Source organism: Megalops cyprinoides, chromosome 1 (assembly GCF_013368585.1).
Source record: "Megalops cyprinoides isolate fMegCyp1 chromosome 1, fMegCyp1.pri, whole genome shotgun sequence".
NCBI classification, from domain to species: domain Eukaryota; kingdom Metazoa; phylum Chordata; class Actinopteri; order Elopiformes; family Megalopidae; genus Megalops; species Megalops cyprinoides.
This window is the reverse complement of record NC_050583.1, coordinates 58,218,907-58,245,252: the sequence shown is the minus strand read 5'-3', so window position 1 is coordinate 58,245,252 and position 26,346 is coordinate 58,218,907. Positions and strand designations below refer to the sequence as shown.

General features: G+C 41.1%; 1 protein-coding gene across 1 annotated transcript; it reads left to right on the top strand.

The window, feature by feature from the left end:
* On the top strand, positions 1-26,346 carry polr3a (polymerase (RNA) III (DNA directed) polypeptide A). The gene is made up of 31 exons (XM_036547738.1): positions 1-145; positions 1,087-1,222; positions 1,389-1,526; positions 1,936-2,107; positions 2,727-2,881; positions 3,326-3,565; positions 3,958-4,120; positions 4,655-4,791; positions 4,881-4,984; positions 5,464-5,605; positions 6,415-6,555; positions 6,761-6,830; positions 7,395-7,522; positions 10,347-10,485; positions 10,625-10,789; positions 11,023-11,195; positions 12,020-12,131; positions 12,487-12,605; positions 13,336-13,473; positions 14,468-14,638; positions 15,578-15,691; positions 18,808-18,894; positions 18,980-19,062; positions 19,533-19,703; positions 20,482-20,575; positions 20,983-21,075; positions 22,401-22,565; positions 24,479-24,643; positions 24,847-24,978; positions 25,148-25,280; positions 25,743-26,346. The coding sequence occupies exons 1-31, from the start codon at positions 102-104 to the stop codon at positions 25,889-25,891; spliced, it is 4,173 nt and encodes a 1,390-aa protein (XP_036403631.1). The 5' UTR covers positions 1-101; the 3' UTR covers positions 25,892-26,346.

Here is a 26,346-nt window from a genome sequence, read left to right as displayed (position 1 = left end):
TGTCGCGGTATAGTTACCTTGTCAAAGATTAGGCATAGCAGTGCATATATATTGCGTGTCGTAATTTACTTTTTCACTAATTTCCAGAAAGGGCTCCAATCATGGTGAAGGAGCAGTTTAGAGAAACAGATGTGGCTAAAAAGATGTAAGTCCAACCAACAGTCATTTGCTGCCTGATTTCATGTTGTCTACTTACTTCAGAAGGAGCTAGCTCACGTGAATAGTTAACTAGATAGCCAGCGTATGTATTATTGAGAAAAGTCCATATATTTTAGTAGCTTGCCTTTTACGTTTAAGCTATACGGCTAGTTACCAGGTAGACGCCTAACTCAAATTTGCACATGTTGCAGATGTTTGGTCTTTATAATGTAAACATTGGAGTGGCATTCTTTTATTTTGGCAAATTGAATATCACAGCTAACTGGCTACCTAGATACCAAGTGCGGCTGGCTAGATAACAAGTCAGTTGCTTGTGCATTCGATAGTTCGCTAACTAGTAACAAGTAGCTTACATAGTGAATTGTCAAATGCTTAATTATCTAACCAGTAACTTAGCTAACTGACGATAAGAAAAAAATAAAAGTCAAGACCTTGTATAGCTGAGGGTGTCCCCATGTAAAATAAAAGCTGTTTGTTACCTCGGTATCTTGGTAGTTATTTCTGTGAAAGTGTTTTTGTTGTTGATATGATGCTAGTTGCCTAGTAGGTAAGTTCCATCCATAAAACAATTCTTGCAATTGGTCTTGTACAGTAAGCTGTCACTGCAAGTTGTTTTCATCAGCTAATCACTTGCTTTTAAGTGTCTTAGAAAAGGATCGAAATACTCCTCTTCGTTATTATGGTTTACACATTGAAATTCAACCCTAGATAGTTGTGCTAGTGTTGAGAGTGCGACATTATAGCGACACATCTTGCATGTAATGATCAATATGCATATTTGAGAATACAAATTCAAGATGAGCAGATCATAAGAAATGTCTTTCTAGGCTCATATTGCTGCTGTAGCAGCCTTGTGAAGTACAGGTTTTGAATTTTTACAGTGTGTTTGCAGTATGATCTCACACAGTGTTTTTGTATGTCTGTTAGAAGCCACATCTGTTTCGGTATGAAATCTGCTGAACAGATGCGTCAGCAAGCTCACATCCAGGTGGTCAGTAAGAACCTGTACAGCCAGGACACCAGCCACACCCCACTACCCTATGGAGTGCTGGACCACCGCATGGTGAGCTGGAAGGGGTTTCATAACATCTTCAGCTGTGACAACAATGTTGCTGTCCATTTTATATGATCGTGCAGGAATATGAGGATAAAAATATATTTTGGGGAGGGGGTTTCTGATATTGAATCAGTTTACAGCAGTGTGTTGCCAATGTTTGGTTTTCCTTCAGGGCACCAGTGAGAAGGATCGGCCATGTGAAACCTGTGGGAAGAATCTGGCAGACTGCCTGGGACACTATGGATATCTGGATCTCGAGCTGCCCTGTTTCCACGTCGGGTACTTTAAGGCCATCATTGGGATCCTGCAGGCAAGTTCAGTTTGCATAGGTCTTTGGTTACTTGTCTCTAAGGGAATGCAAATAAAACATGCTGTGTCACAGACATCATCTTTAACCACACATCATAAAGGCATGATTAATATTCCTTATTATATTCTGAAAGATTTTTTTTCTATCCAGAGAGTTGCATGGAAGAGCTTACTAGTGTGTAGCAGTAGCAAATAGAGACTCTTAGCATTTTTAAGACCAGTCTTGTCACAGAACTAGATACACTGTAGACTATAGGTCGAGCCCATTCGAACCGAATGGCACATACTTGTCATGAAACTTCTTATGTTGTTTACAAAGCAGCTTCATAGGAGTACCTGTTTCATAAAGTTAGGTGTTATTAGGCTGTGCTCTGAATTCACTTGTATTATATTGGATTGATTGTTCACAGATGATTTGCAAGACATGTTCCCATATCATGCTCACCAAAGAAGAAAAACAGCAGTTTTTGGACTACTTGAAACGGCCTAATCTAGCCTATCTACAGAAACGTTCCCTGAAAAAGAAGATTTCTGACAAATGCCGCAAAAAGACTACATGTTTGAACTGCTCTGCGTTCAATGGTAATTCAGAATAACATTGCACTTTTTTGCTTGTATAATATTGTGTAATAGAAACCATATTGTATGTTCCAGTTAGAATAAAACCTTGCACTATTTGTCTCCAGAGAGGTTCTCTGTAACTGTAGGTTTGTTGGCCTTAGCATTGACCATTAAATCACTGAAAAAAAAAAGTATCTTCGGTTTTTTGCCAGTATTCATGCTTGCTGACAGCATTGTCACATATTCAGTGTAGCTAGCTAATGTATACATTTAATATGTTGATGACTGTTTTACGTAATGAAAATTGGTAATGGTAGATAAGTGTTTTATGGTGGTGATTGTCATCACTTAGTGTAGAGGGACAAAAATAATGTAAGGCTGTAACATTGTGAACTGTAAATTTTCTTTTATATTTGACCTTAGAATTGCTTTTGCATAAATACTCATTTGGAGAGATTAGTATATTCGTGTATTGCAAATTCAGAAACAAATTTGCAGTTGACACCTTGTACTTAATTAGCCTAAACCAATGCTACAAAGGACGGTGAAAGGAAAGAGATTTGGTGGTTCTCTTGGATGGTTATTTTGAAGCCTCTTGGTAATATAGCTGATTTTTGATAAAATAATTCTGTTTTGTTAGGTCCCGTGAAAAAATGTGGCTTGCTGAAGATCATCCATGAAAAATACAAGACGAACAAGAAAGTGGTGGATTCCATTGTGTCAGAGTTCCTCCAGTCTTTTGATATTGCAGTAGAGCACAATAAAGAAGTGGAATCCTTATTGACAAGGGCCCAGGTAAGTCACAAAAGAGAATTTCTGATTTTAACTTCATTAAGAATTTAAGCCTTTTATAGTGATTAGTGATTAATATTAATTAAATATTATTAATTAATATTGCAATTAATATTAATTGCAAAGCGGTCTACCTCAATTAATTTAAGGTATTCATACTACATTTTACATTAATCTCTGTTGTTCATAAGATGGACAAACTGCACAGCAAGAGGATTGAGTAGTCACAATGTCTGTATAGCAGACCTATTGAGTACTCTCTGAGTCATAGTCAATATTTCTTGATAATCATTTGTATGGCAAGTGAGTGTTTCCCAGAGTGTTATGTCAGCTCTGGTGTTAATTTCATTGCCCTTTCATGCTCCCATCTGTTGTTTGAGATGGTTGTTACTCAGGCTCACGTGAAGCACATCTGTCCTAATCCCTCTGTATGTTTTGGGACTCCAGGAGAACCTGAACCCACTGGTGGTGCTGAACCTGTTCAGGAGGATCCCCTCGGAGGACGTGCCCCTGCTGCTGATGAATCCGGAGGCTGGCAAACCCGCGGACCTGATCCTGACCCGGCTGCTGGTGCCCCCTCTCTGCATCCGGCCCTCCGTCGTCAGCGACCTCAAGTCCGGCACCAATGAGGACGACCTCACCATGAAGCTGACCGAGATCATTTTCCTCAATGACGTCATTAAAAAGGTGTGAGGCCCCAGGGCCCTGGTGTCCTCCAGGCCAATGTTTACAGTGCTTATTTCATTTAAACACGCCCTCTTGCAGGTGTCCTGTAATTTAATTTGTCATTTTGCAAACTGCTGTGTCCCTTTCCATGTATAACATTTATTTTTTGGAAAATGTCTTTGTGTTACTGGATTAACACATGTTGAAAAGGTGTTCAGATTGTAGGTTTTCTAGCACACCTGGTCACGCCTCAAGGCGCATTGCTCTGCTAAAGTGTCCATTTTTTTGTGTCCCACACTTAAAGCTTTTATGGGGTCTTTAATTGCCCATTTCTATATACTGTGGGCTATTCTGGTTTGTATTTCTGTGCTAAGACCTTGGGTGTGGCCTAAATTTGCTCCTCCCCTGAAAAGCACCGCATGTCTGGAGCGAAGACTCAGATGATCATGGAGGACTGGGACTTCCTGCAGCTGCAGTGTGCCCTCTACATCAACAGTGAACTCTCAGGCATCCCGCTCAACATGGCTCCCAAGAAGTGGACCAGAGGGTTCGTGCAGAGGCTCAAAGGAAAACAAGGTCTGACAATGTGACAGGCTTTGCCGTGTCATGTCTCTACATTCCCCTCAGATAGAGAGGTCTCATGGCACGGAAAGTTGCACAAACAAGACACCACTAACCACACGTGAACAAACATTAATGCCAAACGTAGTGCTGGGGTCACAAATGCGTGCTTAGATTGACATACAAGTGTGAGGCAATATGGACAAATTAAGGACTATACCATTCCAAATATAATTCTAACGCATACCACAAGCAACCCTACACACTAGCCATAGATTCCCCCACAAACATGTATATAGATTCCTGACAGATTTTGACAGACACAGTGTTTAATTAACATTTAAGTATTCAGTGGAATTTTAAGGAGGGGTTTTGCTTCTGGATTTTCTATGGTAGAAGAGTTGAAGGAAATTGAGACTATATGTTGAATACATGAAAATTCAGAAATAAAAGGGAAAACGGATGTATTCAGTGTGAATGTATACATTATCTTCCGCTGCTGTTCAAATGGGCAGGTGGTGCAGCTTGGCTAAGTGTTGTGGTTTGCAGGGCGTTTCCGAGGAAACCTCTCTGGAAAGAGAGTGGATTTCTCCGGCAGGACGGTCATCTCCCCTGACCCGAACCTGCGGATCGATGAGGTCGCCGTGCCAGTCCACGTGGCCAAAATCCTGACTTACCCGGAAAAGGTGAGCCTGCTGCCCACAGAAGTCCGCCCTTCGACTGCCGTGGGTGCCGGAAACCCTCTCTGATTCGAAACGTTTGCTGATGTTGCCAGGTGAACAAAGCCAACATGGACCTGATGAGGAAACTGGTGCGCAACGGGCCTGACATTCACCCAGGAGCCAACTTCATCCAGCAGCGGCATATGCAGATGAAAAGGTGCCACGCGGGGCTCATTGCCTCCCCCTTGTGACCAGTTGTAGGGTTGTGTATACGTAATAATATCTATTGCCGTTGTTTTTGAAAATTGTTAACACTTCTCAGCCCACTGAGCATTGGCTCTGTAGGTTTATTTGGTAGTATGACAGATACCTTATTTGCCTTTTCTTTTGACATTTGGTTTGCTATTCAGCATCAAGAATGATGTCATCCATGTCACCCGTCAGAAAAGCTGTCTTTAAGATAATTGATATGTAAGAATACGAATCTCTCATGGTTTTCAGAAGTAGCGCTCCCAGTATGGGAAGCTTTTATAGGCCTCCAGGGCCTGTACTCTAGGGAACCCAGGTAACCTCAATTCAGGGTGAATCTTTTTTTTGTTTTTTGTTTTTTTTCTCGCTGTCTTGTATATAGATGTTGTGTTGTATTGACACTGGTGGTGTTTGATCTCGCCCCTTACTGTTTTTTTTTTTGGTCAGGTTTCTAAAGTATGGTAACCGGGAGAAGATGGCTCAGGAGCTGAAGTATGGAGACATTGTGGAAAGACATATGATTGACGGAGACATCGTTCTCTTCAACCGGCAGCCCTCCCTGCACAAGCTCAGCATTATGGCCCACATTGTGAGTGCTTTACACCCGAGGCTAAAGCAGAACCAGTGGAACAGATTGGCATGTTTGTCCTACAGAGATGGAATGTGGGGCAGCTTTGAATTGAATTGAATTGAGTCGAATTTATTTATATCCCTTGCAGGAAATTGTTCTGCATCAGAAGAGGTGCAGGTGGACATTTACATTTAGTGTGAGGTAGTACATAAAAAGGACAGCAGGACAGTGCATAAACACAGAGTTATGAAGTATAAGTACATAAACCTTATTTACATAAAGTGCAGAATCCCATGGGAGCATGGAGGCATAGTAACTGCAGTCTTTAGTGGACTGTTTTGTTTAGGGCGGTGATGCTGTATGGTTTTAGGGGGGATAATCAGTCTCCTTGCCATCTGTTCCCACATTCTATCCTCCGTTTATTATATTTACACTTGCTTTTGGTCAAAGTGTTGTCCCAAAACAGATTTTTTTTAAAATCTTGAGTGTTGAAAAGAGTTTGAAAAGAGTGTTCGCCCTAGGATATTTTGGCTGGGAAGTGCTTTAAGAACACAAGTAAATTGTTATGTTGAATAAAAATGTATTTTAATTTATGATTAAGAGCAAATTATGATTAAGAGCAAATTAAAATGTCACACACTCTTGGCATGGTTCCTTTTTTTTGCAAGGAAGGCCAGTCTCGACTGTATAGTGTAGATGAACGCTGCAAACCACTGCAAAACTTGAAAACGGATCTGGCTGCTAGTAAGGCATTTTCTGCCAATCTGCTCAGCACATCGCCATCTGATTTTTCACTTCTTTCTCCCGTTCCTTCTCTCGCACCTCAGGCCAGAGTGAAGCCGCACAGGACGTTCCGCTTCAACGAGTGCGTGTGCACGCCCTACAACGCCGACTTCGACGGGGACGAGATGAACCTCCACCTCCCTCAGACCGAGGAGGCCAAGGCTGAAGCCCTGGTCCTCATGGGGGTCCGTGTCTCCGAGAGCTGCTGCGTTTGTCTTTTTGGTTCATTTCCTGGGAGGTCGGCGGGATTGTGGGGGGGGGGGGGGGGGGGGGGGGTTTGGGGGGGTCGAATGCAGGCGAAGTGCGCACACAGTTCCCTTTTCGTTTCTTTTTTTTATGACCGTCTTAAGTGAGTGTGTTCAGCCCTAACGCTGCCTTTCTTCTCTCCAGACAAAAGCGAATTTAGTCACCCCGAGAAATGGAGAGCCTCTGATTGCCGCTATTCAAGACTTTCTGACAGGTGAGCATTGTGTTCCAGTGGTCTGCACCGGGCAATCAAACGGATCTCATCATGTGATTGGAGCCATTGATGTCGTGATTGGAAGTAATGAAATCGTTCTTTGTCCGCTGCGCTTTTAGATTAGCCATCCTAATGACCTTTTGAGTGTTTTGACATTTTTCAAATGGGAGCACCCTTTGCTCTCCTCCGTCTCGTGCCCACGGCTTGTTGTGCTGATTTTAAGCCATTTCAGGGGATTGCCTACACTAATGTCTCTGGAGAAAATATTCATTGCATTTGTCTGGCTGGTAGAGAGGCAGTATTTGCTGTTAATCTGTTAGTTTATTGTTTTAGTCATTTTCAGGTCTGCTTTTTAAAATGAATCTCCTCAAAGGTCTTTTCACGAGTGTCACAATATATGAGTTAATTTTTGACATGTTCTTCTGATAGTATAGTTCAAGAACATTATTCAAAATTTATTGATCAGAAACAAGTTTAAATTGTATTTGTTGTACCAGTAGGGGGAGCATGTTAGCTTTATTTTGATTGTTTTGCTGATCTACTTTTGTGCTGTTTTTACCACAGGGGCCTACCTGTTGACCCTCAAAGACACCTTCTTTGATAGAGCAAAGGCCTGTCAGATTGTTGCCTCCATTCTTGTTGGAAAAGATGAAAAAATCAAAATTGCTCTTCCACCCCCTGCAATCTTGAAGGTATTTCAGTTTCAGTGTTTACTTAAGAACTAGCATTCACACAATTAGTCTTCAGGAAAATGCATACTTTATATAAAATCAGCAAAAACAAGTCTACAACATCATTTTGCATTTTGAGAGTTAAAATAAAAGGAGGCGTCATAATGAAAAAGTTCATACTAATTAATATTAATAAATGATTAATTAACATACGGAACATAATGCCATGCGTTTTTGAAGTTAAAGTCAGAGAGCTCTCCAACAAATGAAAGTGGTCGTTTAATTCCACAAACAATGAGATGGCTATAAAAGAATCCACAGAAAGCTGCACTCAACAGCTTCCATAATAGTGTCCATTATGTCTATATTGTACATTAAGAAATGTAAGGCAACTGACACAATGGCAGCCCTGCCATTAGACACACAGATATCTTGCATAACATTTCCTTGTGTAGGCTGTGAGACCACTGCCTTGGGAGGCAACTATAAATATAAAGGCAACGGTTTGAGGTCTGCAAAGAAACTGGTGTCACATATTCAGTCTCAAAAAGTTCCATTCAGAGTCACGTGCGTGATTGTGGCATTCATCACCAGGTTGGGGAGGACGAAGCCTCTTTTGAATGCTAGTCAGAAAAGAGGTACATTGAATCTGGCAGACTGCATCCAAAGGACTTCTGGGAATGTCTTTTCATTAAATGAAACCTAAACTGAACTTTTGGGACTTGCTCATCATGGTTCTGTTTGATGTAAAGAAGGTGAAGGTTATGTTTAGAAAAAAAACCCATGCTCACAGTGAAAGATGGCAGAGGGTCTGGTTGTGTTTTAAGGTTGTTTTACGTGTGTGTGTCCTGAAGCCATTAAGATAGAGGTATCTTTATGTCCAACATTTTACAGGACATTTGGGCCAGAAACGTGGCTCCCACTGTCAAGATCAAACTTCAAAGCATTCACAAAAATCTGTAGAGATGGTTAACTAACCACAAAATTATAACAAGCCATCTCAACTTCCATACAAACTAACATTTCTATTTCAAACTCAAAAAAGCTGTTTTCTGACAAAAACAAAGATCTGAAGAACCTAGAGCAATTATGTCATGGTCACAAATCCCTCCCTCTGAAGTGCCAGAACTCCATAAAACTCAACAGGAAGCTTTTCGTCAGTGGAACTCTGCCAGAGAAAGATTTATAAGTAATTTACAGATCCAGCAGGGGTGTCAATGATTGTGACTGTCATCTTCTCTGGAATAAGATGTATTATTTGAGAACAATATAACACATAATAATATAATTTGTTTTGTGCAATCATACTAAGCAGGAAGAATTTGGGGGTATTAATAAATATGGAGGGCACTGTCACTTTCCTGGCTGGGGTGTGTCAAGGTGGTAAATGGTTTGATTCTTCTTACTAGGCATACTCTAAGGTACCTAGAGTGATTCTGAGAGAACATAAATCGAAGAGAAAATACTATTTAATAATGTTTAGCACTTAGTTTTTATTGCCTTTAAATCACATCTTTTTGCATAGCACCTTATGGTATTATTACTGCAGTTTCACACTAACAATTTGACATTTAGTCTGTGTCCATTATGGCTGCAGTTATTGTATTAACACGTGCAGATATGGTCTGACATTTTTCTATATGTGCTGTTATACACATAGCACATATTATACACACTTATATCCATACCCGGGCGGCAGTGTAGCACAACGGTTATGGAGCAGGACTTAATAACCGAAAGGTTGCCGGTTCGATCCCCTCTGGGACACTGCTGCTGTACCCTTGGTCAAGGTACTTAACCCACAATTGCCTCAGCTGTATGAATGGATAACATTGTAAAGAACTGTAACCTATGTAAGTCGCTTTGGCTAAAAGCATCTGCCAAATGAATAAATGTAAATGTATGTTGTAAGATGTGCCTGTATAAGAGGATCTGCCAAATGTCTAAACTGAAATGGAAATGGAAAATGTTCAGGTCAGTTTGCTGATGATTTGAATATCAGCAATGTAAGTCCTGCTGTCCTTCTTTGCTTTGTGAGTATTTTCCTCTTTAAAATGGTCTCCTAGTGTATGTCATTGAAAAACTGCAATGCATTGCCAAACCACTAATCACGTTTTTTTTTAAAGTAGTTCCTGACCTTACGCTATGTGCCCAGAGGAAATACATAGGCCCATCTCCAGGGCAGAAAACTTTCCCTTTTTTTTCTGTGTTTTTACCTACCCTTACATCAGAAAGTTACTTTTTCCACTCCCCAGAGAATTAGAAGCAAATCTGCACAGGATTTCAGATTCCCTGCAACAACTCAGTGTTTTTACAGTCTCTGTGTGAGCTCTCTAAGCATCTTCAGGTGGATGTCCTGGAACACTTAAGCCATGTATATTTTTATGGGGATGTTGTTATTCTACGCACTTCCAGCTGAAACTGACCATGTTCCCTTTACCCTGCCCAACTGCCTCCTGTCCGCAACAGGCATAACAATGCGGTCTTTTCTGCTCTTGGGTGGGAAATCCATTCATGGGTTTACTTACTGATTAGCTTACTTGCTGATTAGCTCAGTTTATTGCTTAATTACATAAAAGTCCCTTTGGGGATGCCTGCTTCAGGTAGCTGCGGAGACACAAAATCTTTTGAATTAGTTTTTAATTTTGTTGTTTGATTAAAAAGGGACTCTTCTGTGGTGATGCCCACAATGTGTTTATTTATTTTATTTTACCTTTATTTAACCAGGCGGGTCAGTTAAGACCAACAGGTTGTAAGGAACAACATAGACAGCAACGGCTTGCATGAAACTGCAGCTGAATCATGCTTTAAAGGACAGCTCCTAACGATGTCCGTCTGCTTTTAGCCCATTACTCTGTGGACGGGGAAGCAGATCTTCAGCCTCATTCTGAAGCCCAGCAAGGAGTGCCCTGTGAGGGCCAACCTGCGCACCAAGGGGAAGCAGTACAGCGGGCGCGGGGAGGACCTGTGCCACAACGACTCCTGTGAGTGCCGCTCCCGTCCGGCCCCCTCCGCCTCCGGAGGGAAGAGTCCCAGCACGCTGCCTGTCGGCCGCTGCCTGACAAAGCCCACTGTGGGAGAGTTTAATTGCCTTAATCGCGCCTGTCTGTCATGTGTCCAAAGTCGTGGTGATTCAGAACAGCGAGCTGATGTGTGGCAGCATGGACAAAGGCACGCTGGGCTCCGGCTCCAAGAATAACATCTTCTACATCCTCCTGCGGGACTGGGGGCAGATGGAGGCCGCCAACGCCATGTCGCGCCTGGCCAGGCTGGCTCCCGTCTACTTGTGTACGTACACACACACACACACACACACACACACACACACACCCAACTCAAATATGGCAAATACGCAACACGACGAACATGTTAGCAGGCATTAACGGGTAGGAAAGTGTTTTGATTCCCTTGATTCCTTGATTCATAAGATTTTCAGTCTTAATGTTCTGATTTCTTTCCTCTTGTGTGCCTGTGCCGATGTGCGTGTTGGAGGGATAATGTTCAGAGTGGTTCTTTTGCAGCCAACCGGGGGTTTTCAATCGGAATTGGGGATGTGACCCCTGGCCAAGGCCTGCTGAAGGCCAAGCAGGATCTGCTGGACGCGGGATACAAGAAATGCGACGAGTACATCGAGGCCCTGAACACGGGCAAGCTGCAACAGCAGCCAGGATGCACGGCTGAGGAGACCCTGGAGGTGAAAGCATGCTAGTCTTTCCGTGTCATTAATGGCAGCCTCTCCTGCCCCAATCAGTGACTCTCTTCATCTCCAGCCTCTGTTCTCAGTCTTGCACCTCATCTCATCTCTGTACTTAATGCTGCTCTCCCTGTCATTTAGAGTCTTAGGCAGTGTAGACTGTGGAATGCCCCATTTCTCAGCTAAATGTCTGAGGTTGACCTTAAGATTATAGTCAAACTTTTCATTTGTTGAAAGTCTCTTTCTTTTTCCTTGTCCTGGCAACATTTGGGCACGTATTTGAACCACATACTGCATTTTTATGTGCTAGGTGCTTTGGTAATTGGCACGACATATTATTTCAGTAAAGTGAATATCTCAGTGGAATTTTTTTCACTAATTATGTTCTATTGGAATCAAGGAGAGTCTTTTTTCTTGTGAATGCTATCGAAATGATTCTTATAATAACAGATAATAATAGAAGAGAAGAACAGCTTGGTATTCTTTTGTATGGAGTGTTTAATCAGTGCACTTTGAGCATTTAGACTTTGCAGTTCCTTGAGTATTTTATTATGTGTTTTGAGTACGATCAAAACAATTATAAGAATATGGCTTGATTAATAATAGAATAGAAGGCCTGTTCTTATAATTGTTTTGATTCTTATCAGCGTGGCATTTAAACCGTATAAATAGAAGTGATTCTGTCCCAGTGTTTTTGATCACTGTATGAAATTGATTTTTATATCAGTATGTATCATAAATGGGGTACAGTGTGTTAATTTTTGCATGTTATTTGTGTGAGAGCGTGCTTCTAACATCCAGGTGGGGGGCTGATGTGTTGCCAGGCCCTGATTCTGAAGGAGCTTTCTGTGATCAGAGATCATGCCGGCAGCGCCTGCCTGACTGAGCTGGACAAAAGCAACAGCCCACTGATTATGGCACTGTGTGGCTCCAAAGGTAAAGTGTCACCAGCTCAGCTTCATCTAAAATAATGGCAGCCCTTCATGAGATTGCCACATCCGAGTAGGTACCGAAAGCATTTGATTCGTTTGAATAAGAGCTGTTCACCAACACAGATTGAAGTTTTTTCAGGGAGTTCAGGATTTAACTGATGGCAAAGCTTGGTTGTTTCCATAGCAACAGCATTTTCTGGCTTAACAATTATTTGAGTAGCGAAAAGGAACTGGGAACTGTGGCCAGGGGGAGGGGGGGTAAATCAGTTTGCACGTGGTGTTTGACAGTGAAGCAGAATTCTGTGAATATAGGGCAAGTTGTAAAATGTTAATGAAATGCATTTTTCCCTTCCTGAAAGGTTCCTTTATTAACATCTCCCAGATGATTGCCTGCGTCGGCCAGCAGGCCATCAGCGGGTCTCGAGTGCCTGATGGCTTTGAGAACCGCTCACTGCCCCACTTTGAAAAGCACTCAAAAGTAAGTCCCTCCCGGTTCACCTTCAGTCAGTGGGTTTCTCAGGTGGCTCACGACATACTTGATATGTTTGTTCATAACTTCAGCACTTGCACCATCCTTCATTTTCACTGTATATTTCAATATAGATTATAGGAATTTGAGCTCAGAAGATCTAACGTCTGACCATTTTTTCCATAGGTTTAGGGTTATTGATATGTTCAGTCTAGCTACACTGAGGTTTGTTCAGACTTTAAACTGCCAGTTTTTTTCAGTTTAGACATATTTTTCTTTTACCTCAGTAAAAAGAAAATCTCCAGACTGAATGTTGTGCAAGCAATGGAAAGGTCTTGGTTCATTTAGATATTGAATGTTAAGGACTAAACACACTGCTGTTTAATAGAATCAATGCTAAATGTTCTTTCCAGCACTACCCATCTCTCCCTTGAGTGTAGTTTTTGAATATGTTGAAAGGCAATTTCAACTGCAAATCAAAATTGGGTTCCACTAAATATTATTCCAAAGCAGATGTTTTACTGATAAGTCTTATTTCCTTTCTCTTATTCATTTTTTCCATACCCCGCTCCCCTTCCAGATTTTCCGTAAAGGCAGACTAAAGTGTTGGGGTGACAGGTGTAGAGACGGGCCTCCCAACAGCACATGAGATTTCAGGCACTCTCGGAGATTTGAAAGTGTTATTTAATGTTTTTGTGGAGAGCAATAACGAGGCGGTCACATGTTTTGCTTTCCACAGCTCCCAGCCGCAAAGGGTTTTGTTGCAGACAGCTTCTATTCAGGACTGACACCCACAGAGTTTTTCTTCCACACCATGGCTGGTCGAGAGGGCCTGGTGGACACTGCTGTGAAGACCGCTGAAACCGGGTACATGCAGGTAATGAACGCACGCACACACACACACACACACACACACACAACCTCAAGAGGCTTTCCGCTGCTCTCATCAACCTCTAGAGCTGTGGAGAAATCACTGCCTATGTGTCTTAACCCATGGAATTCTGGGAAATTAATTTGGCTGGACTCTGTGATGTTATTAGATGCACTTCTGTGCCCGTGTGCTGTAAGCTGGCACTGTAGGTCTGCCAAGTGGCAAAATGCCAAATATCATTGCGTTGTTTCTACAGTCACCCGACCTGTGTAGAACGTTTTGGCTGAATTCGCCGTTAACCTAAAATATTTATCTCAAATATATGATGGGGGTTATAAGTGCCTCAATGGCCTGTGTCTGGAAACAGAAAAATACTGAGTAGATTTATCTCACAGTTATCATTTGTGCTGCTGTATCTAAATTGAGTTTGTGACATATGAAGTTATCTGGAAAAAGACGTAAGTGTTCCAAAATAGACTTCCAGGAAAGGTATATAGTTGGGCACACCAAGTCACCATGACTCATCCTTCATCTTCTCTCTGCTCCTTCAAGTATACTAGCAAAATTCGCAAAAACCCAGCTGCTCTCACTGATAGCCACTTGATTCCTCCTCCCCCCTTCATCCTCACTTTCCTGCACCAGAGCTCATACGTCTTAAATCCAGCTTTTTCATGCTGACTTCCTCTTTCTCTCCCTGTTCCTCTCTGGATTCTCCTTTTTGTTCAACACACCATCTTTGAATACATCTCCGCCTACCATTGTGACCATCTCTCTGTCACCCACAGTAGGAACCATGTTTAACTCAGTTGTATGTCAGTTAACTCTGTATGTCATGTATTGACATTATTTCCTGAGTAAGTTAAAATGTTCTCAGTTTGATTTATAAGTGCTTAATGTGTCTAACCAAAGGATTTCTGTGGGTTTTTTGACTCATAGAAAATCTCGCTTTGAAGTCTGTCTTTGGGGTGCTGTGTGTCGATGAACTCCTTTGCATTGGCAGAGGCGTCTGGTGAAGTCCTTGGAGGACCTGTGCTCACAGTATGACCTCACAGTACGGAGCTCCACCGGTGACATCATCCAGTTCATCTACGGAGGAGACGGCCTTGACCCAGCTGCCATGGAGGGCAAAGACGAGCCGCTGGAGTTTAAGAGAGTCCTGGATAATATCCGAGTATGCAGAGTGTTCTTGCGCCTATCTCCATTTTAACCAAGGCCATGTGCATAGAGGAATACAAATGCTGATGCACGCACACCAGCTCATATGGAGCCATGATTGAGGCCATGCATTGTTTCCTACATGTCAATTTGAATTGTCTGGTGTCCTAATAGCCAGTATGATTAGAGAAAGTAAAAGGATCAAAGGTTCAGCCAGATATTTTCTAACTATTGTTTATTATGCAAGAGCCTTTGGAATGTGTTTAAACAAAAGTAACGTATAAAAGGTAGGACTAGCAAATCAATTTTGAAGTTACAAATTCTCCTAATTATGTCTTGCACTAAACTTAGGCTTAACTCCAAATGCAAGATAAATTAACTTGTGCTTAAGCATTTCTTAATTAACCAAAGTGGATATGGCTAATTCTAAAATGTCAGAACACATTTGCGGTTTGGAATGTATGAAATTGGAACCATTCCGGCAACTTCATTTCACATTCTAGCAGTTTTGCAGATTTGTTCAAAATCAAATAGGTACAGGTGAGCTCTGATCCCTGCTGTGAAGCAGCATTTTTATATTCTAGAAGACTAGTATTTTCCTGAGGGACAGGACAAGCTGCCGTCGGAAAAAAAAATAACCATTTGTGGGGGAAAATGTCATCTACTCTGTCATAAGGACTACCAAAATAAATTTCTGCAGTCATTCTGTGGACAGCCAAATATTTATAATGTAGCTTATGGCTTTCAAATATGTACCCACATAAGTGTAATACTGGTTATTTTTCACGTACTGTAAATATCTGAATGCTTTAGAATTGGGACCTCACATCACAAAGAAAGTGTCTGTATCACGACCACATCTCGGTGTGGAAACCAGTTTGCAGTCCCTTTTTACATTTTGTTTTACAGTCACTCTCACTGATAAATGATGGCCTCCATTGATTTCCCATTTCAGGCTGTTTATACGTGTCCCGACCAGCCAGCCCTGAGCAGGAATGAGCTGGTCTTAACTGCCGAGTCCATCATGAAGAGGAGTGATTTCATGTGCTGCAGAGACAGCTTCTTGGAGGTGAGCTTCCGCTGCACCGATGATAGCCGAAGACAATTACATTTTACATTTACATTTCACATTTAGCTGTTCAGCAGATGCTCCTATCCAGAGCAACTTACTTAGGTTATAATTTCATCCATGTCGTTCATTTATACAGCTGAACATTGACTGTGGGAAATTGTAGCAAGTACCTTGCCCAAGGGTACAGCCACGGTGCTCCAGCGGGGACTGAAAGCAGCAAACTTTCGATAATAAGCCCTGCTCTTTGCCACTGCGCCATGCTGCTTCCCAAGACACATCAATAAAAGATTATCAGCAGTGTGTCAGTGGAAAGGAGCAGGGCTCATAACCAAAAGGCTCCATTCCCAGGTGGGCCACTGCTGTTATACCCTTTGCAATAATGGAAGATATGTAAGTCCCTCCGGAGAAGAGCATCTGCTGAATTAATGTAATGATTGCCTTGTTTTTTTTTGTTGTTTTTTAATATTCCACGATCCAGTTACTGCTTTCTTGGTTCCAGACATTTCAGATTTCTACTTTCATTGTTTCCATCTTAAGATGAGGGGAAACTTCCCTTAAAGCTTAAAGCTTAAAGTCTGAACAAACCTCAGTGCAGCTAGATTGAACATAAATATATCAATAACCCTAAACCTATGGAGAAAATGGTCAGACATTAGATCTTCTGAGCCCAAATTCCTATAATCTATATTGAAATATATGGTAAAAATGAAGGATGGTGCAAGTGCTGAAGTTATAAGCAAACATATCAAGTATGTCGTGAGCCACCTGAGAAACATACCCACTGACTGAAGGTGAACCGGGACGGACTTACTTTTGAGTTACTGCTTTCTTGGTTCCAGACATTTCAGATTTCTTCTTGCATTGTTTCCGTCTTAAGATGAGGGGAAACTTCCCTTTGAACATTTAAATTATCATCTGCTTTCAACCCAAATGCACTGCACTGATGTGGTGCAGCAGCAGCAGCAGTGACTACTGGCTGACATTTCCCAGTCAGGGGCCGGGTTAATGTGCGTTATAGAACTCATGTTCTGTTTCTTCTCCGACTGCATAAGAGGGGCAATGAGATTGTTGTTTCACACCTCTTGCCAGTTGCAGACATGAATAAAGCCGATGTGATCAGAGCTGGTGCCTCTTTGAGAATTCTAATGTGTCAGATCACTTTCCTCAGACTGCCAACTCAAAAAATATGTAATGTGCAGTGAAATATGTACACAGAGGTAAGTAAAACAGTGACAGCTAGGCTTTTGATGCCGTTTAGCCTTTCACAGGTCAAGATTGTGTCATTCGCTGCACAATTACATAATTATGATAATCATGAAAATTGGAGTGATTATGATGGTGATGGGTGATAATGTCCCTTAGCAGGTGCGGTTATCTCAGGGTTCAAGCAATGAGTTGTGCTCATGATTTATGATTGGCACCTTGAGACCCAGTTGGCTAGCTTTTGTACCTCACACAGTCCGAAGAAGATGCGGGATTTATAAAGATGCCGCAGCTTTGCCGAAGCAAAAGCTGTCGGGAGTCCTCAGAAGATATCAATGGGTTCCTCGTTATCTCCTGTGAGTTGTCTTTTGCGGTGAATTTGAGAAACCTGTTTACTCATCCATTTGCATTAGTGTCTGCAGCTGTTCACCTGACTCACTTGCTCTCCTATTTTATCATGTCAGTTAAAGCATTTTCACTCTGCTTTGTCAAAAGCAGTTTTACTTTTTTTCTTGGGTGAATGGTTTGCGGAAATTGTATATGCACAGCATTGTTGGAAATTGATGCAGAAAGTAACAGTCGGTAATAAGGCTATTCCAGTTTTCATAGGCAAAACATGATTAGAAACAGGATTTATCTGAGGTTGTGTGATTACATGCACATTGTTCATTTTTCTAATTTTGGTAAATAATGAATATTTTGTCCGGTGCAAATGCATTTTGCCCAATCATTCCTAATTTATTATAGGACATTCTTACTACAAACTTATCAGGGAGGCATTGTGTGAGATGATTAATTACCTTATTCATATACATTCTTGTTTTGTAAAATGCAGCAATTACAGAATGGTGACTCATATAGTGGGCTGTTTGAATCATCTGACCAGACTGTTGACGTCAGTATGTACAAAGCAATTAAAATTTGAAGGATAATAACTTTGTTCATTAAGATTAGCCTACTTAGCCACAACAGTTCCAGCCCATACCAGTAATTAAATTTGATTCAGGTTTTTCCAGTTATTTTTGTAGAAATGCAAACCCACACTTAGCTGGGTAATGAGAACCATCCACAGCCATATCAGCAACCTTTTCTGGTTAACTAAAGCATTCAAGCAGCCATGTCTGGCTATACACTAGCACACTGTTTGTAGGAGATTCAGGTTATAGGATTTGCACAGTGAAGTGGTGATCTCTAGGAAGACATAAATGAGCTTGTCATGTGATGGCATGTTTTTCTTTTTTATTTAAAGACATTAACTGAAACAGGCTCTGAAAAGTATTTTGAGGTACTGTTGTCCCAGCATGCAGTGACAATGTGCTGAAACGCTGGTGGTTTTGGCACCATGTAAACCGCTGCTCTACGCATACATTTGATTTACTTTGCCTGTTTGAATTTCATATTGCTTACATTGCACAAGTGTGTTACCAGACTAATCTTCTGCACACTGCATTGTGGTAAGATGAAGTTTATCATTCACGGGATGTACGCTTTTAAGATGCATAATGGCTCTAAGAATTTGGCAGTATGATTCTAAGCTTATCACATTAATACATGATTTATGTTATTGAACAGCATGTTGTTGTTTTAGAAAGGATTTGGTTGTGTTGCAGCAAGTGTGAAGATAACAAATTCATGACTGTGGCCTGCACAGTGTGTGTGTAGATGTGGAGTACTGTGAAGCTCAGCCCTGATGAATTGTGTACAACAGATATTTCAGAGTGGTGTTGTGTGAAGATACTGAAATGTAAACTTTATTTTTTGTTGTGCTCTTATAGTATATGGAGATGTACCTTATACCTGTTCTCTCTCCTCTGTAGTATTTTTGATATTACTGCTCTGTAACCATTTGTTTAAATCAGTACAGTTGCCTTCATACTAAAGTGGCTTTTGACATTTCTCCTAAATTGAAGGAAATCAAGAAATTCATCAAGTCTGTTGCAGAAAAGATCAAGAAGACCAGGGACAAGTACGGCATCAACGATAACGGCACCACTGAGGTATGGCCCATGAGAAGTGTAAACCACACATGTGCAGTGTGTCCAACAGCGCTCTTCCTCTAAATCAGTGTCTCATTTGTTCTAGCCAAAAGTGCTCTACCAGCTTGACAGGATCACACCAACACAACTGGAGAGGTTCCTGGAGACATGCAGGGATAAATACATGAGGTAGACTCTTCAGAAAAACGAGTCTGCAGTGTTTCTGCAGCATGTGTGTTACACGTCCCTGTTAAACAATTTACCATTTGCATATTATGACAAACAAGTGATGATTTCCCCTGAGATCAAGTGAAGTGCAAACACATTTGCAATTAGAATTGATATTAGAATACAGTGGAAGGCTGTTTGTAGGCTTTATTACTCATGACAGAATTGTGTCATATTGCTGTCATTTAATCTCAGTGGCTGTCACTTCAGAAGATTCAGTGGAGGAAATTCTCGCTTTGTACAGCTCCCTTTGTTAACCATTTTTGGCACGTTAAATGTTACACTGTAAATTAACAGTGCATGAAGTGTAGAAGTCAGCTTTTTGGTACACGTGTGTTGGCTCCAATGTGCCTTTGCCTCTGCCTCTGTGTGTGTGTGTGTGCATGTGTGTGCGTGTGTGTGTGTGTGTGTGTGCGTGCGTGCGTGCGCAGGGCACAGATGGAGCCCGGCTCGGCTGTGGGCGCTCTATGTGCCCAGAGCATTGGCGAACCCGGCACACAGATGACCCTCAAAACCTTCCACTTTGCTGGCGTTGCCTCCATGAACATCACACTGGGTGTCCCCCGAATCAAGGAGATCATCAACGCCTCCAAGAACATCAGGTGAGCCTCACAGGATGTGAGGGATTTAACTAACTACAACCAGCCTTTCACAGTAGCTTTCAGTTATGAATTGATGTGCTGCTGTTGGCGAGTGTAATTAAAATGTGACAAAAGAAGCGAATATAAAGCCTTGCTTTGATATGATATTCAAGTGTAAGTTGTGAACAAAGCACACTGTGTTGAGATGAAATCTGGCCTATAGTCCACAATGTCCAACAATGGCTAGCTGCAATTGTTATGCTCAGTGGCTGAATCAGGGGGTGTTACAGTATTTGTTCAGAGAGCTCTGTGTTCTCCCTGTTTGGGCTCCACAAGAAAAAAAGGCAAACACAAATTCCTGCAGCTTTTCACAGGGGTTAAATATTTATAACATCAGTTATTCAGAAAATTCATAAAGTTTTCATGGAATTCTTTTAGTAAGATGCTTCCTGTCTCGATCCATACGATCTTGTCAAGCATTTAAGTGGTCAATAACCTCTATGCGTAAACACTATCCCTCCGAGTCTGATTTAGCACAGCGCGATTGACTGCCAGTTCCAGATGGCTGGTGATAAGACGGATGGATAGTACTCTGCCACACACATACATTAGTAATGGGCAACAGTTTTGATCTTCCAATAACCGCACCTGTCCTCTTGACACCTGGAAGCCAAGAATGGAGTGCGTTCTTTAATCGTCAGCAGTGACTTCAGAGTTTGTGCTGCCATGCACTTGCAGCTGTGAGTACTTGCGCTTTGTGGGTTTTTTTTTATTTTTAAAGATATCTTCTTTTCCGCAGCACCCCCATAATCAGCGCTCACTTGGACATTGAGGATGATGCAGACTTTGCCCGCCTTGTGAAGGGGAGGATTGAGAAAACACTTCTCGGAGAGGTATTTATTTCGTCTGCATGTCATTCTGAGGGCATTTAATGCTTGTCTGAGGTCTCCTGTGTGCATTGAGAGCTCTTTTTCTATGGACTTTTAGAGACTTCTAAATGTTAAACCCCATTAGGGAAAATCTCTAACTTAAAGCTTCCTAAAACTTTCATTATAACTTCTGTAAAAAAATCACTAAGAATGAATTCAGTATTCCCTGGGCATAAATTCTTTTTGAATAATGTTGGTGACCTTGCTATTGAACAGTTTAAGAGTAATATAAAATGAAAAACTCCTAACCCTCCTTTCCTTAGTGTCGCTGAATTTTTAGGTGTTTTTCCTGAACTTTTCTGAACTTTCAATCAAACACCGTGATTCATTCGAGTAACAAAGGAGTCTAAATTCTCTCATGTCTGCTTCAGATTTCAGAGTACATTGAGGAGGTATTCCTTCCAGATGACTGCTTCATTCTTGTCAAGCTGTCACTAGAAAGAATCCGCCTCCTTCGATTGGAGGTAAGCAGGCTTTTGGAAGCATACAAGGTTTTTTTTTTAATATTTAAATACAACAGATGTAATGTGCTTCATGTGACTGACAGCTGTTTGAAGTATATACAGATGATGGAGATGTTTTGAACCAATTCTTTTGATCTACTTATCATCCAGGTGGTGATGAGAAGGGTTACCCTTGTCTTTGATTGAATAAAGAATTGAATATTCTGAAGAATTTTAAAGTTAGGTCTCAGGCTTTGTGTTTCATAACTCTCATTATAATATCCCACGGTAATTGTGAGCAGCACTATAGACTGGTAATTAAGTTACTCGTTTTAAGAGCATTTGCTTTGTTCACTGTTTAATTGGAACAGAAAAATATGCCCAATTTGTCTCTTACAGGAAAAAAACTCTATTTTGAGGTTTCTAATGTTATGCATTTTTAACTTGCATCTTTTAATGGCCTGGTCCTGTTCTTTGCTTTCGACAACAGTTCATTATCATTTAAACTGTACTTTAATCATAAATCTAATTTTGTTCCTTTCCCAGTAGTTTAATAGCTATGTGTATGGAAAAACAATGATACAGTTTTACAGGAGCATTTCCCTGTCTCTCCAAAAGAATGTCAAATAAATGGACCATGATAAGTGAACTCCCTGGAAAAAAGTTTTTTTTTTTCCCCTATCTGATCTCTTTCAGTGCAAGTAAAGGTGGCTTTTCTGAAGAATCTATGCCACTCTCTTTTTTTGTGAAATGCTTTTTTTAAACCTCATTCTATGTCCCACTGTTTCCTGCTCCCGCAGTGCCCTCTTAACACATGACACATTACAGGAGTACAAAAATGGATATAGATGTAATTCAAAATCCATTCAGTAAGACACCAACTGGCTCAGTGTACACAGAGTACTGTCGCTGCACCTTTGCATTTAGAGTCTGTTTTTGTGAATTAACTGCTAAAGAAAATGGTGTGTGGTGTGATTTGCAAATGTATTTTTTCCAGGGAGTAGAGCTAGAACATTGCATTCTGGCCTTTGTGTGAGGGTTAGATGCATTAGTGTAAACTTGGTAAAGATTCCATGAAAGGATTTAAAATTAGCTCATGTTCTTTGTTATAATGAAGGATAATGAAGAGATAATGGAAATAATGAAGAGATTTTATCATGGATGCCATCAACGGTAATGGTAATCGACACTATTAAATAATGCGAAGTCACTATTTATTGCACTGAAAGATGGAACTGATAACCTACAAAATAATTTGTTCAATAAAGGGTTTATTAGTGTGAGTAGACTGTGTAGGTCTGCGGTGTAAGTAGTAGTGGCTGAGACATTTAGCTCTTTCTGTGCAGGTCAATGCAGAGACAGTGCGATACTCCATCTGCATGTCCAAACTGAGAGTCAAACCTGGGGACATCGCTGTGCATGGGGAAGCCGTGGTCTGTGTGTCACCCCGGGAAAACAGCAAGAGCTCCATGTACTACGTCCTGCAGTCTCTGAAAGAAGACCTTCCCAAGGTAAAGGAGCAGCTCACAACAAATCTGTCTTTAAATATGTACATTCCCTTTCCATTCCTTTTTAAAGGCCTCACTGTTCATCCGCAAGTGGCATGCAAGCAATGTGTCAGCTTCACCGTAGCAGACCAAGCTGTCTGGTGCTGCTGCTCAGAACCTGAGAAGGTCTAAATGTGGCTTCCTGGGGCTTGTCTCGTTCAGTTTCACTGTGCCTACAGTTCTGCATGACTCATGGAAAAGCTCAGTTTCCCCTGTCTTCTTTTTTAACCAGTTGTTACCTCTTCCACCACCAAGAGGTGGATACAGTCTTTCCTTAAGCCTCCTGTTGAGCAATCGTCACATTGTGATACCTTAATCATTCAATTATCAGAAATGAAGCAACTAAGCATGTGGATTGACTTTGAAGTGTATGTCTCTTAACATCATATCACACTTCTGTTCTACTTGGCAGTAGGGAAAGACAATGTGGCCAAATAAAAGTTTCACCCACAGGAAAATGGCTAATATTTATAAGCTGCATTAATGTGTAAAAATTGTGTAACGCAATATAATGAGTAGTATGAGCATGCGCTTTTCTTTTTTAACCCACCGAGGTTAAAAGATAGGTACGTGGGTGGTATAGAGTTAATTTTTTGGGAGTTTCACTGAATGTTTTCACACATTGCCTGTTTATTTGTCCTGTCTGTGCTGTGCACCTGCTGTGACACTGTTCAGTATTCATTTGTCAGCTCCTCAATTTTCAAGGTTTCCTGAAATCTGACTTTTCAACAACCAGTCAGACTCTTGCTATGCAGAGCAGCCAGAGACGGCTGTCTCTCCAGTATTCTGTGAAATATCCGTCCCCATCCACAAAGCTTGTGTAAAAAGCAGTGTATTTACAATGTGTTACAGCTTGAATACCAAGTGCCCCATCAAGTTTGACAAGATGTTTGTATACTGAAGTTTCCTTTTTGGACAGTGTTTGAAAACCTTTTTATGGAGCAAGCTTGGCAGCTTTTGGATAATTGTTTTTCCATATATTGCTCCCAGGGGGCCACAATGTGGGCATGACAAGCCTGATGAATGAGTCAGCATTGAATCTCTTGTTTATGTAGCTTGCATCATCTAGTCACGTTTTTAAAATCCACCTCAAATGAATTAAAAAAATTCACTATGCCTGCTGCCACTGTAGAGTAATTCACTTTTTGTAATCATATATCTCTGCCTGTATCTGTAGCTGCCTGAATAACTGTTACACCCGTACTGAGTCCTTTCAAAACGGACAAAATGTCCAGAACACACTGATCTAGGCATTTCGTTCTTTACTGTTGTTTTCACGCATATAAACTATGTGCAGTAAATGCTACTTCCAAATTGGTTTATTACATGTCTGTTCAGAAATGTGCATATTTTTGAGTTGTGAGTTTGAGTATTCCAAGGGAATATTTGCCCTTGTAACCACCTCTGTCACACTGTAAAGCTGTCATTTCCCATTTGTTTGACAGTAGACCCCTGTGAAACTCAAGCTTTTGCTGGTGTAATGATAGGTTGCAGGTTTTTGCAAAACACGTTATGTCCGTCAATGTACAGTTTGCCAGGCAGATATCATTGTACTCTTTTGAGATAGTGACTAGCTTGCAACATAGAGACTTACCTAAGTCTTTTAATGTGCAATAAATAGCTTGTATGACAGCTAATTTACGCAAATCAGTAACCTACATTATAAAAATTTAATTTTAATGTTTATGAATTGTATGGAGAAGGGATGGTGAGTCCATAAACCCTGATAAGTGGTTTACGTGTTCAAAAGATGTAACTTATAATGAATCTTGGATACAAGCTTCAGTAAGATGAAGGCCAACACAGGACTGTCAGAACTGCCTCGGTTAATGTTTGTCATTGGTTTTGTTTTCCTCTCAATGCCATCTGTTCCTTAGATTGTGGTACAAGGTATTCCTGAGGTGTCCAGAGCTGTCATTCACATTGATGAACAGAGCGGGAAGGAAAAGTACAAGCTTTTAGTAGAAGGTGACAACCTCCGAAGTGTTATGGCAACCCACGGGGTAAATGGCAGTCGAACCTCCTCCAACAATACCTATGAGGTAAGAGCACTCGCAACGGTTACGAGCAATAAGATTACGGCATTCACAATAAGCCACTCTTTTCTATGGCTAAAAATTGGTTGCTGCTATCTGCTCAAAAGACTCTGGTAGTTCAGCTTTTTTTGTGTTGGCTTTATTTCAGCGCACCCCTCTGCCCCTCTCCCCCTGTCCCCTAAGAAACTGGTTCTGTTCCGTTCTTAAAGGTTGAGAAGACCCTGGGCATCGAAGCTGCAAGGTCGACTATAATCAATGAGATTCAGTACACGATGGTGAACCATGGGATGAGCATAGATCGAAGACATGTTATGCTCCTGGCAGATCTCATGTCTTACAAGGTGTGAGGCTTTTTTGTTTTCCCTTCCTTCCACTTTCATTAATTGATGTTTTTGCTCAGTTGTACTCATTGCATGGTTGAATTGTTGAATTTTATTTCAATTTAATGTGGCTTTTGTAGATGTGCTGTCAAAGCAATGTGCTACAGCTCACAACCTGTTGCTTTCACAGGGTGAGATTTTGGGAATCACTAGGTTTGGTCTTGCCAAAATGAAGGAAAGTGTCTTGATGCTGGCATCCTTCGAAAAGACCGCTGATCATCTTTTTGATGCTGCATACTTCGGACAGAAGGACTCTGTGTGTGGTAAGTATCAATGTTCTCCTCTCAAATAAATTCAGTTCTCTTTCTCCAACAAATGTTTTGCTACTGAGACAATGTATATATTTTCTCTGGAGTGAATATTATATATTATTATATTATTATAAATTACATTGCATTACATCATATTCACTTTTCAGCAGATGCTCTTACCCAGAGAGACTTCCAGCACAAAATTAAACCTGTTCAAATACTTTGTTTTGAATGTTTTTTTTTTTTTGACATTCATTCTCGAGCATTTCCCCAACTTTCACGTATGATGCAAAAAGACATGCTGTTTTGCATTTAAACTGAGCAGAAGTTATTGTGACCACCAAACTAGTTTTCTTCAGATCAAGAACACTGTTACAGCCTTTATTATTCATTCTGTTAAACCTGTTCTTCAGTTCACTCCTGGTTCAGTTCAGTTCAGTTCAAGAAGCTCAACCCCACTGATTTTCATCACAGGTGTGTCAGAATGTATCATCATGGGGATTCCGATGAACATTGGAACTGGACTTTTCAAACTGTTACACAAGGCCGACAAAGACCCAACACCACCCAGGAGACCCCTGCTCTTTGATAACAGCGAATTCCACATTTCGGTTGTCACGTAGCACTACTGTCTACGCCTGGTCCACTGCCTCTCTTACTAGTCAGAGAAGCTTGATGCACAGTTATTTATTTAAGACTGTGAACATAATTGCCAGAGGAAATGCTTTAAAGGCAGGGAGTGCTTTGCGGTTGTTCATTTGGGGGAGTTCAAAGAAGCAGCTTTGCAACCCTGCTGAATAAGATTGTTTTCCTCTGCTGTGTGCAAAACAAGGCTTACCGTAAGTATTGGTGTGTTTGTTTCAAATGTAGAAAGGACTACAAGGACCTGTCTCAAAAAAATGTTGTTTACCATAAAGATTAGAATGGGGGAAAACTGGTGAAGAAGGGGGCCTTAATTGCGAATATTACTGAGTAATTCAGTTAGGAAATTAATCTTAAACACTTTTTCCAGTCGTAACTGGTATTACATTTTTAGGGAGGGAAGAGTCTAGGTCCACTGAATGTGCTGGTTCTAGCT